Here is a 13,175-nt window from a genome sequence, read left to right as displayed (position 1 = left end):
TCTTCTCATTTATCTCTCAGGTTTTCATACTCAAATGTCTTTATATAAATTATCTTGCAATCAGTTGTCTGGTCATGAAGGTGGGTGATGAGAACAATATTATTTATTTATATAGTATTTTATGGTTTTTAAAGCACATTTAAAATTTTCATTTGATTTGCATGCAGCTGTGTGAAATGTTTAAGTGACAGATCATTTGTGGTGGAAATTTTTACATGGTGCCATATTTTAACCAAAGGCTTATAGAGGTGCACCAGTGAACAGTTGACTTTCAAAGACTTGTCTTATGTGAGAATCACTAGATAAAATAACAAACCAGAAGAACAAGTTTATGTGAAAGTCATTTTCTGAGTGAGGTGAGGCCTTTGTTTTCCAGTTTCCCCTTTACCATTTTAGTTGGTTATCTTATTAGTATAGCAATGTTGGGGGGGGAAAGGAGAGGAGGAGTCACCCTGAATATCTAAGTATTTGTGCTCTAATATGAGCTCCACTGAAGTGTGGTCTGACTAAAAAGACATATCTCCTTAACTCAAATTTTCCCCATTTATAAGGAAAAGTCTTGCTACTTAACTTTTTTTCCTCGTAGGGAAATAATGACAGCTAAATATCTGTAAAGTATATATGAGATTTTCTGGGCAAAGGAAAAAATTATGTATAATTTACTATTTTCATTGTCTTAAAAATTTTTGAATTTATATTACACCCTTCCTAGTAGCTCCTGGAATGTAGCCAGATGAAAGAGGTGTTGTTACCTAAATTTACCATCGGAATTAATTTCCATAAGGCCACAGAGTTAGTTGATAATGGAACACAAGATTAAGCTAAATCCAAGAATTAGATTGGGATTTTAAAACTCAAGAGCTAACTATGATTTGGTCCTTGTACATTTGGAACATCTACTCCAAGCTCTGGTCACTACAGTTAAAACTGATATGGTAATAAAATGTACAACAAAAGGTTGTTTTCTTTTGGTGATGTGGTTAAAGGAAGAGGTCAGCTTTGAAGAAAATTCAGGTTTCATTTGTAACAGGTAGGAGAAAATTAAAGATATAACCAGGAAGTGAAGTGAGAATGAACACATTTTATGGTATAGAAACAAGGGCTTTAGCCCCATCTTTGCTAATCACCAATAAATGGGTTGGCTCCTTCTGAATGTTTGTCTACTTCAACATGGTCTATGTACCATAACATTAAACTATTAGAGGACCAGAACCAGAATCTATTCCTTTATTCAACTTGCTGCTGGTGATATCCAGGGGGACACCAGCCCTAGGCAAATGACTGCCTAGAAGGTGTTTTATCTAACAGCACTTCTCTGGGATTCAGTAAAATTAAAAATGTTTTTGTCCTTTTATATTTCTTTCTCTCTCTATCCCCCCTCCCTTCCCCACCCCCATTTGTCTTTTATTACCAGACTTTACTCAAGTTGCAAACAATTGTTTTAATTCAACACAGCTGTCAGCTCCTCACTCCTATCCCCCTTGTGAAGTAGGATATTCCTTCTCTAGGGACCTTTGCTGCCCCATAACTGAGATCCAGGGAAGGAGAAGGACAGACTCATGAAGGAAGTGTGTGGGACGGAGCAGTTGGGGTGACTGTGGGGATACCTGCTCAATCTCCCCCTCACCTCTCACCTGACACTTACTTTCAGCCCCTCCCACATGAACAGGCACATGCACACCCTGCTCAGTGGGGAGCCTGCTTCTCTCTCTCCCTCTGCCCCTCCCCATCACTCATATTCTCTCTCTCTCTTTCTCTCTCTCTCTGTCTCAAATAAATAAAAGCTTTTTAAAATTTTTTAAAAATAAAAATTATCTGCTCTAAATTATTTTTACCAAATAAAAACAAGCAGCTGCTAGGGTGTCATGAAGTTATATGAGCAATAAGAACTTGAAAAAAGTCAGGCACGTAAAATTTTAAAAAAGGAAGAAAAAGAAAAAAGTCAGGCAAAAAGAAGGAGTATAGTGAGTAAAGACTTTCGTTGAGTATAATACATGATTTATAGTAAGCATTATGCAAAGAATTGTATTTTTAAAAAAAAGCAGGGAAGAATATTTTGAGAAAATAACCTACACCTTTTCTAAAATACCTAATCTGGAACATTTCTAATCATAACTTTTAAAATACAAGGAAGACATAACTGTGTTTGGTTAAGCTATACTATATATAGATACATATATATTTTTTATATATTGTTTCATATCTTATAGGTTTATATTTTATATATTCGTATTTATGTAATCTTTCCATTATTTTCACACCTTAAAAGGTAGATTTTGAATATTGGAACATCTGCTGTGGTTACAAAGAAATATTCCTAAAACCTGATGTCTGGGGGAAATAACATGGCGCCCTGCCTCTGTGGGATGAGCCCCAAAGGTGCCATTATTGCCTAATTGTTACCAATCAGACAGCACATTTCTAGGAGTCTTTGAAGTACAAAGCCGAGCGAAGATATTGAAAAGTCCAGAGAAATTTAAGTTAGAGTCCCAGTCTTTCAGGATCTAAGAATTGAGCTAATAAGGAAGTGAGACAGGTTGCAAATTACCTTACAATCAAAGGTGCTTGGGCAGGCTCTGCTCTTCACCACCTCAGCATTCTCTTCATTGAATTCTTCACAAGTATTCATTAACCAAATATGGATTGAGTGAATGAATATTTATTTGCTGACCACACATCTATCCCCATGTGCTTCTTAGGGGTTCCAAGGTGAATCCGATGTGAATCCTGCCCATACAGAGTCTAACAGGAGACATGAGACCTCTGAAGTTAATTGTAATTGGGGAAATGAAAAAAGCCATGAAAAAGGCACAGATAAAATACTCTAAGACTCAGAGAAGAAATAACTGATTTCTACTTGAAGAAAACAGGAATGTCATCTTTCTTAGAGCTTGAAGTATGTAAGATTTGGATATAGGAAGATGGAGGAAAATGTCTTTCCAGTTAGAAGCAAATATGCTTGTGTGGAAAGGTGTGAGTTATACAGTGGATACAACAAGCTTGACTAGAACAAGATACATGAAGGGGCTTCATGGGGGAAACATTTGCAAAAATATTTTGAGGGCTAACTGAGGAAATACGACATTTGCCTTTAGAGAGTGCATTCTATGTTTTATAGGTGCCAGGAAGCCATTTGGAGTTTCTAAGAAGGAAAATGACATGTTCAGAGCTATGTCTCAGGAACATTAAACCTGAAAGCTCTGTGAGGTCTAACCGTCCCCTGTATAACTCAGAGTCATTATATCCAAAACTTTCTCGTATCTACCGAAAGCCTGTATCAATGAATCAGCTTAAAGCAAAGGCTACAGTTTTATGTTTTGGTTTTTCTTATGTGGATCTGGTCACGAGTGTTAGATTCTAAGTGCTTGTCTCCAAATCTAGACCCTATTCTGTTTCCTTGTGTCCATTTTTTTTTTTTTTGGTAGGGGAGGGGCCGAGGGAGCAGGAGAGAGAGAATCTTAAGCAGGCTCCACCCAGCACAGAGCCAGTTGCAGGGCTCCGTCTCACAACCCTGAGATCAGGACGGGAGGCATAATCAAGAGTCAGACAGTTAACCGACTGAGCCACCCAGGCGCCCCTCCTTGTGTCCATTTTGAACCCAGGTCCTGAAATTTTCCCTGGATATTCAATTTTTTTTCCTATGAGGACTTAGAATTTTCTATTTTCAATACCACTAACAGTTAACCCTTTTCTCAAGCAAACGTTGTGATCTTAAAAACATCCCAAATCATGTAACTGATCATGTTTCCTTTTTTGTGTTGGCAACTAGATAAATAATTTAGAGCCAGATTTGTATCCTACTTAAAAAATGTACAGAACTGTATAGCAGGCATTTTGTCCACTCACTTTGGATCTGGCTTTATCTTATCTTTCCCACTTTATTTTCTTGTATTCTCTCTTTCTTCCTTTCTGTCTGTGTTTAATTTTCTTTTATCTTGTTATATTTTTTAAATTTATGCTGTCTTGAATAAGTTGGTAGAGATACATACTTCCACTACTTTTTACATCCTGTAAACCCAAGTCCCTAGAGGTAGCATGCACCTCCAAGTGAATCCTCGGATTTTGCCTCTGTTTGTGGACTGCTGCAGAATTTAAATTTCTAGCCGCCCACCTCCTCTCACTCAGGATCTGCATTTGTTCTCTTCCATAAAATTTTAGATTGAATCTAGCTTTCATTATCTGGATTTATTTTATAGGGAGACCTCCTGATTATGTAGTCAGATCAAAAGAGGTCCCAGCAGACCCAACAGATTGCGCTGAAATCACCTGGATAGACAGTTGAAAAGGGCATGGATCTTTGCATGATGTCTTGTTCATCATGAGTTCTCGACAAGTACTTGTCAAATGAATGAGTGAACTTAGAGAAAGCCACCATAGTACTAATCATTTTTGAAACCTTAAAGGGAAGTTTTTTCTCACTGTTTAAGAATAAGAATCTTTTTTAAAAAGATACAGTTATTGGGGCACCTGGGTGGCCCAGTCGTTAAGCGTCTGCCTTCAGCTCAGGTCATGATCCCGGGGTCCTGGGATCGAGCCCCACATCGGGCTCCCTGCTCAGCAGGGAGCCCGCTTCTCCCTCTCCCTCTGCCTGCCGCTCCCCCTGCTTGTACTCGCTCTCTGTCAAAATAAATAAAATTAAAAAAAAAAGATGTATTATTTATTTGAGAGAGAGAGAGAGACCATGTGCATGCATTAAGTGAGGGGAGGGGCAGAGGGAGAGCAAGAATCCTCAAGCAGACTCCCCGCTGAGCACAGAGTTCGATGTGGGGCTAAGAGTTGGCTGCTTAACCGACTGAGCCACCCAGGCGCCCCAAGAAGAAAAATCTTAAATTCAACATATTTAAATACATGACAATGGCAATAGATCTTAAAATCATTCCCTCTACAAGAACAATCGTAATATGCATGATGCTTAACCGTTGCACAGTACTTTTCACTTGTTGACTTAGCATAGCTTTTTAACATAGGGGCTTGATAAATGTTTGTGGGCTGAGTGACTCAGTGGGCGAATAAATGAACGAAGGAGTGCATTTCACTGAATCCTTAGATTAAACTAATACCTAGATGGGACAGTGTTATTTCCCACATCACAAATGGGAAAACTGGAGGCTCACGATGGTAATGCGTGACAGAGTTAGAAATTAAATTTGATATCAACTGCTACCATACATTGCTCTCTCCTCTAGTTAGTATAATATCCAATACATAATTTATATATCATATGTATAGTGTAATTCTGTCCTTTCATGGAGCCAGGCTTAAAAACATGGAGTCATTTGACATTTCCCTCTACTTCTTTTTAGAAACAATCTTAATACTTTTCACTTTGAAATGTTTCTCTCTTTTCTTTGTTCCCATTGCATTGACACCAACCTAGTTAAGGCTCTCCACTTATGGTAAAATAAATATATATATTATGTATATATTTTATATATAACATTTATATATTATTCATGTATGTATATATTATATATAACATTTATATATTATATATTATGTATATGTCTATATTGTGTCTATATTATATATATATTTATGTATATATTATATATATTTATAAAAACGGCTTTGAAATGCTCCTTAAAGACATCCATAGAGATTCTAATCATATACACTAATGCTGGGGAAGAAAAAACGAATTAATTATATGATACCTGAATAATAATAAATCTTCTTTGAGTCTTAAACTATTTCTTTTTTTCTAACACCATTAAAATTGTATGGGTAGATTAGCCCTCTCGTTACCTCGAGTTAAACTGAAAGAGTACTTTCAGTTTAACTGAGATGTAGATACTCTTTTAATTTTTCATGAGCACTAAAGCAATGGACCACGCAACCTTTCTATAGTTTCTAGTGTAAGGATTCTCAAGAACAGAGACCGTGCAAGAAAGTAACTTTATTTCATATATTTAGGTGTTGTCTCTGTCCCTCATTTCAAGAGTAAGAAATTATTAGTTAAGTGATATTATATGGATTGTTAGAGACCATTAGAAATATGCAGTAATTACTGGTATTATGTACTATGGGAGGGGTTATTTTAATTATTGCACCCTGTAAAGAAACCTCTTTACAGATAATATATGTTCAAGCTATTACATATCAAGTATTCATTTCATGCAATCAGAATTACAGTGTTAGACTCTATTTGGTATAACAATTACTGCTGGAGTTCACACTGCAGATGAAAGATAGTCCCTGTGTTTCCTATTCTCTTTCAATACATGCATTTATATTAATAGCATGATTTAATACATCACTTTAAAATTATATTGCACTTTGAACTGCGTTTAGTCAAAAATGGACATTTTCTATGTGTGGAACCATAATAAGTTTAGCATTAAACTAGGGAGTCATCTGTTTGTTAAAATGTGGTATTTGTGAATTCTGGCATGTCCAAAGGCAGGTAATGAGATTGAAAAGTCAGTCTCATATTACACTGATTTGTACATTTTAACTTACAACTTATTAAGTTTTAGGGAACTTTTCCATAGTTATAACCTAGCATCGTGTTTCTATTTTGAAGTTGCTGGATCCCTTGCGATTGTTGTTTAGAACAAAATATTTGTACCACTGACACAATGGCATGAGTCACTCTGGTCACCTATGACTTACTCCAAAATGTAGTTATACTGCATACTGTGAAATTGGAAAATCTGTTCTGTGTGTGTTCTAATGGATGTAACGGTCATTAAGTATATGAGTCTTCTGACGTCGTAATCAGATGTGATTCAGTCTGTTAAATATCCATGAAACAACATCTGCTTCACAGAGTGACCTTCTGCTAAAGAATACTTAGTGTCTATTAGTGGATCATAATGCAGATCTGCCTTATTTGAAATGCACTAAACTAGAGTAGTCTACTGCTGTTTAGCAACTAGCTTGTAATAATTTATTGCAGTTAAATAAAGCTTAAGAAAACTCCATTAAATAATTATAGGGATTGTATGCATTTCGAAAACCTTTGTGTTCAACCGAAATTACCCATTTAATTTCAGGGTTGGTTTGTTAAAAAAAAGCTGAAGTCTAAAGGCACATGAGGGAAGCTGTCAGATACTGTTTTCTGTAGGTGTTAATAAAACCAGTTGAAAAAAAATCTGAAACAAATTAAAACCAAAACCAATTTTACCATCTGTTGTATATTAATTAGTACTTTGTGTATCAAGGGTAAACTTGCTCTTAGAGAATGTCACTGAACACCCGCTTAATAGAATAATATGCAGATTTATTAGGTTATGGATTTAAATGCAGGTTTTAATTCTAATTCACCTGCAGTGGATCCCCCAAGAAATTGGTGGTGTATGTAGCTACGTATGTACATATACATATATCAGTGTACGTAATGAGTTTCCTTTTCTTTTTTCAGAGCAACCTGCAAACAACCAAGGCCAGCCCACTCTGCAGCCTTTGCCACCACCCCATAAACAGCACCCCGCACAACACCATCCGTCCATCACTTCCCTCAACAGAAACTCCCTGACCAATAGGAGGAACCAGAGTCCGGCCCCGCCGGCTGCTTTGCCCGCCGAGCTGCAAACCACACCCGAGTCCGTCCAGCTGCAGGACAGCTGGGTCCTTGGCAGTAATGTACCACTGGAAAGCAGGTAACTCCTCTGTGGGAGACTCTCAGATCATCTGCTTGCTAGGGCTGCACGATGGATCTGCTTGGAGAATGGGTATCCTAGCATAGTCAACAAACCATGTTGTTTCAGCGTCGAACATTTAAAGATACACTATCTCGCCCTTTTCTTGCTAAGAAATTTAGTGTAGGGTGCCTGGGTGGCTCAGTTGGTTAAGCGACTGCCTTCGGCTCAGGTCATGATCCTGGAGTCCCAGGATCGAGTCCCGCATCGGGCTCCCTGCTCAGCAGGGAGTCTGCTTCTCCCTCTGACCCTCCCCCCTCTCATGTGCTTGCTCTCTCTCATTCTCTCTCTCTCAAATAAATAAATAAATAAAATCTTTAAAAAAAAATTTAGTGTACTTACATACTCTGTGTTTGGTCTTCTCTGAGAACAGCTCCAGGTTACAGGTAATTTTTTAGTTGCTGGGCCCGTGAACGTTCTCGTCCGTTTTACACATTGTGTAGGCTACAAGAGGTGAGAATAAATGCCTTCAGTGAAACTCTTCCTTACTACTGTCTTTCTGTTCCTCATTTACAAATTATCAGGCATGTCGAGAAAAAGATGGAGACGTAGGATGTGATTCTGCGTCGCCTGTGTAGCTTGATTCAATGAACACATTTAGCAGAGACTTGGTTCTAGACATCCCTCCTTTCCCAGGATACGTTGTGTTCATTACATCATAAAATCATAGTAGATTCCTAAGTAGGATAGTGAAGCACAAGTCAGATGACCATTTGTGAAGGATGTTTTAGTTTCTTGCCATAGAAAGGAGATGGGACCTACCCTCTAAAGTTCCAGCATTATTTCCTAAGACATCCCACTCGTTCTTAGACAGTAATATTAGACGGTAATATTCTTCCTTATGATGAACTGAGATCTCTAACTCCTGAAATCCCATCCTCTGTCGTAAACCATGCGACACATAATCTGTCACGATACAAAGTCATTTTGCCCCATTTCTGTATGATGACCCATGGGCTTCTCTCAGTCTTGTGTTCCAGAGGCTTCCCCAGCTTAGTGTCCTTTCTCCCAGGTATGTTTCAGTGAGGTTCTTAATTTAAGACTTCTAACACGGGTTGGCCCACAGGGAGCAAACTGCTCAGACAAGAAAGTGGAGATCAGGAAGAGCTGTTTCGAGTTAATCCATTGCATTTGTAAATATCTCCAGGCACAAAAAATTTTACAGAATGCCCTGTCCCGTAGAGCCCCTGGCTAATGTCAGCATTAAATGAGTTTCTGGATGAAGAAACAGGTTTCACAACGAATAAATTGTAATTTTTTTTTTGCCATTAAATGCATGATCTAAACCAATTCTGCCCTGAGGATGAGCTAGCGGGAGGTCCTCACAGTTAGTTATCAACAATAAAAATCTTTTTCTTTTCTTTTACTCTTGACCTAAGTAAGAACATGGTTCCAAGGAACTCTTGTCTTTTTATCTGTAGTGTCAGCCAAGACTAGTTGGCCTTTATTGTTTATTTTGTATTATTGAACACTCGTCTGGGAGAGGTTAGAAAGAGAAAATACAGAAGAAGTAGGCAAACAGGAGATTTCTTCACTTAAGACAAAAAGTCATGTCTACAGATCTTTTTTTTTCCTGAGGTTATTAGCACAGAACTAAATTTACCCAGTGTAATTAATTAGCACGCACTGAACAACTCATCAACACCAATTCACTATTGTCATTTGGAAGAATTTTATTAGGAAAAAAGTAATTTTCCAGTTGAGTCATCAAATTGAATATGGATAATTGCATTGTAGTCATCAAATTGAATATGGATAATGGTTTTGACAAATATGTGTGAAATGTGTCGAGTTCAGTCAGCAGAAACGTGTTTCATTTTAGGGATGTTGTATCGTTCAGAAGCCTCAAAAACTGGGTCAGTAGAAGGGTTGATATTCCTTGAATCCATGTCTTCTGGTGGAGATATTTGGAATCATTTGGGGGGAAGATAAGGTGTGTTCTTGTTATTCCTCATATTGTGCTAATGAATCTTGGTTGGTGGGACATTAGGAGAGAGAGTAGTGGTTTAGAGGACAACCCATTCTACCCATTTGTGTACTTGTAGCTGATTTCTCTGTGTTCAGACCGTGTAAGAAATCGCTCTCTGGGTGATCTGAAAGCAATACCATTTGAAATTCCATTTCAAAGTGATGCTATTAGTGAACCATCCATGGAATTACATTGTATAGTTTTATGAACTGACATGGAAAGGAAAATCTACCAGTTGCTGTTATCTCACGAACGTGTAGGTGAAGAATAATGAATCCAAAAAATGTAGAAACTTGCCTTCGTCTAGTTGTGTTGTCTTCTCGTTTTCAGGTGTCCACCTCTTAGAATATTGCCAGTCAAAAGAAAATGGTATTTCAGCTTACCACATACTCAGTGTATCAACCTCAGCAGCGATGTGAAAATCTCACACTGTCCTAACAGAGTACTACTGTGGTTTCTTTAATAGTCTCACTTGGTTGGAACTCTTGAGGTGAAGAACCAGTCTTATTTATCATTGATTTTTCCTTTTTTAGTTAAGGTTCCCTATTGAGTATGATTCTCAGGCTCCATTTCAGCTATATTAACAACTTCATCCAGACATGTGTCTGCCCTTGACTAGTCTTTTAATCCAGGGCACAGTTTCGTCTTTGGCAATTATTTCTATTTGCATGTATACTCATTTTACGGATTCTCACTTTTCTGAAACTGTCGTTTAAAGGGTATAAGTTATGAAGCATGGCCTTCCGTTCTGTGTGTGTAAGATTCTGCAGGCTTTCTTTGTTCCCAGCCCTTTTCTCCTCCCACCATATGTTATTGATCACGGCTGCTAGCAGACTGGCACGTAATCATCCACAAAACTCTTGGTAAATCGTGGACTTCGTCTATGCGAATTGGTGGAGAAAGCATCAAAGACTTTCCACCTTGCCCTGTTTCAGTGCAGTTTCTAGTCTGATTTATTAAAAGCATTTATTTTTTCACCAGCAGTTTCTTGCTTCCATACCAATGTTTATTTCCTTTCCCTAATGAATTTAACATTTGTTGCTGCTGGAGACAATCGATATTATTGTGTACCGTACATTTCTACTTGGTAAATTAGAGCCGTTCTGGTCTGTAATCTCTAGTGAGTTTCAGATCTCCTAGAGTCACATCCAGACCCGGACAAGCATTTGCAGTTTACAGGCATTTCCTTATTATCTCATCATCTCCAATAAATAATAGTCAGCACCCACATATACTACCAATCCTTGCTTAGAATTTTTCCTTCCCGATTTCTTTTCTTGGCACTCAATATTTCTTATACTTTGTATGATTTAGTTTTAGGGCATTTGCTAGCCTGGAGCTCATCCTCTGTTTATTTTATACGGTAGCTGCTTCAGTGCAAGATAATAGCCACTACCGGAGGCTGAGGAAAAGCTGGGACTCGACCCAGTACAGTGGCAGCCCTGAAAGGTGGGAGTCGAGCAACTCTCATTGGGAGCCCTGACCTTCAGCAATTGTGAAGTTAATTGCCTGCAGGTTCTTCATTTATAGATGTGAATTGAGTAGCTTAGTAGTTACCTATTAGATGTTAACAAAATGGTTCATTTGTAGCCATTTAATAAAAGATTTATTAAAGTCTTGTTTTATTATGAAGTCTGCTTTGGCATCGATAGTTCATTAGTTATGTTCCCCTAGCTCTTTACCTTGCAGTTCAGTAATGCTTTGCTAATTATTAATGTATGAAATTGCATATTAAATTACCTCTTTATTATTGCACTTTTTATTTAAATATTGAAATGTCCTGGGCTGCTTTAATGTGAGATCAATTGCTGTGTCTTAAAAAAAAAAATACCTAAGCAGAAGTATTACTTACTAAATTAAGATATTCTCCTTTTTTTCCCCCTCTTTTAATCTTCACTCTAAATGGTTCTAGGGAAAGGCAAGACTCCCGTACAAGCTTTGGATATCAGTCATCCTTTCCTATTAAAAACCCAGACAGCAACCTACACGTTATGGCCTTATCATACCAGGGAAAGCTTTCCCAGGTGAAAAATGGTACCATCACCTGCATGCTGGTAACCAACTACCTTTAGCAAGATACTAAGTAGCTAGATGCTCCATAATTGCAGATATAGCTCTAAGTAAAATATCCCTGGGAAGGTAATCCACTGACTTAAGTTTACGGACTGATGTCATATCCTTTTGTTAAAGATAGTTTGCGGGGGAAGGAGAATATCACAGAATATGAAAAAGAGATGCAAAAATGAAGCAAAGGTTACTGAACACCAACCTCAAAATTGGATCTGGGCCTAGGCTAAGAAATTCTTAAGTAATCTTTGAGAGTCTCACCATCTCTGTTTGTTAAAAACACAAACAAACAACAACAAACCCTGTAAACCTATCTAAAATTATATGCCAATAAATAGTAAAAATCAATTGGATTCGAGATCTCTTGAAATATTTCACCTTCAATAACTTACAGTATTTCTTAAAAGGCCTGTAAAAGGACATGTGTGCATTTGTAAGACTAATAGGAAGAAGGGCCACCTGGGTGGCTCAGTTGGTTAAGTGTCTGCCTTTGGCTCAGGTCATGATCCCAGGGTCCAGGGATCAAGTCCTGCATTGAGCAGCTTGGTCAGCGAGGAGCCCACTTCTCCCTCTGCATGCCACTCCCCCTGCTTGTGCTCTCTCTCTTTCTGACAAATAAATAAAATCCTTAAAAAAGGTTAAAATAATAAAAATAAATAAAAAATAAAAAGAAAGGGTTATAAGAACAATTGGACTAGAACTCTTATAGGTGTAAACTGAGACTATCCTGGACCCTGGAGGGACATATTGTTACCCAACTAAGTTTTAGTCCCACAAATAAAGTTGCATATTAAGCCCATATTATCTTATGCCTAAGATAAATAAGAAAAAGAAACCAAATGAGAGAGGAAGTAGAAAAGCAGCCATTGGTCGGAATATAGCCATAGGTTGACTCTCAACTTGAACTTTCCTACTTTCTATGCCAACTTTTAGCAAATATTTAACCCTTTGTCAGGGAAAAGCTTCTTCACAGAAAAAGCTTCTGTTTTTCTCTAAATATGTAGTTCTTAAAATAATACATAAAATATTTGTTTTTATTTTCTTCTCACAATACCAAGAAGACAAGAGAGAGCATATATTGAAGCCAACATATTGAATGAAATTTTGTTCAAGAAGTTCAAATTTAGAATTTTAAATGTAAAATGTTAGATTTACAGGTAAATCATGTATTCACCAAAAATGTAAAACAAAGGTAAAATTTGGTCCTGAATTTACTCAAAGAAGGAACAACTGTGTGTCTCTAGGTCTCTAGCAGTGTTATAATTTTTGTTTCCAAAACTCTGCAGCTATACGGAAATAGAGACCTCATTCTAAAATAAAGTATGAGATTAAAGGTGATTACTAAGATGAGGGAAAGCAAAAGCATGATTTTTATTCATATATTTTTAAAGATTTTATTTATTTATTTGAGAGAGAGCGAGCACAAGCAGGGGGAGGGGCAGAGGGGGAGGGAGAAGCAGACTCCCCGCCGAGCAGGGAGCCTGATGCGGGCCTCGATC

The 13,175-nt window shown here is 37.6% G+C and overlaps 1 protein-coding gene across 1 annotated transcript in view; it reads left to right on the top strand.

Annotated features, from left to right (window-relative positions):
- The window catches only part of TENM3 (teneurin transmembrane protein 3), a 601,855-nt gene that overhangs the window by 404,302 nt on the left and 184,378 nt on the right, over positions 1 to 13,175 (top strand). The window contains exon 4 of the mRNA XM_064585705.1: positions 7,364 to 7,601. Within this exon, the coding sequence (XP_064441775.1) occupies positions 7,364 to 7,601 (238 nt within the window). The remainder of the gene's footprint in view (positions 1 to 7,363; positions 7,602 to 13,175) is intronic.

This window comes from Mirounga angustirostris, unplaced genomic scaffold (genome assembly GCF_029215605.1).
Source record: "Mirounga angustirostris isolate CCGP_5_RB_7025 unplaced genomic scaffold, mMirAng1.0.hap1 SCAF_2, whole genome shotgun sequence".
Lineage (NCBI taxonomy): Eukaryota > Metazoa > Chordata > Mammalia > Carnivora > Phocidae > Mirounga > Mirounga angustirostris.
This window is presented reverse-complemented; position numbering and strand designations above follow the sequence as displayed.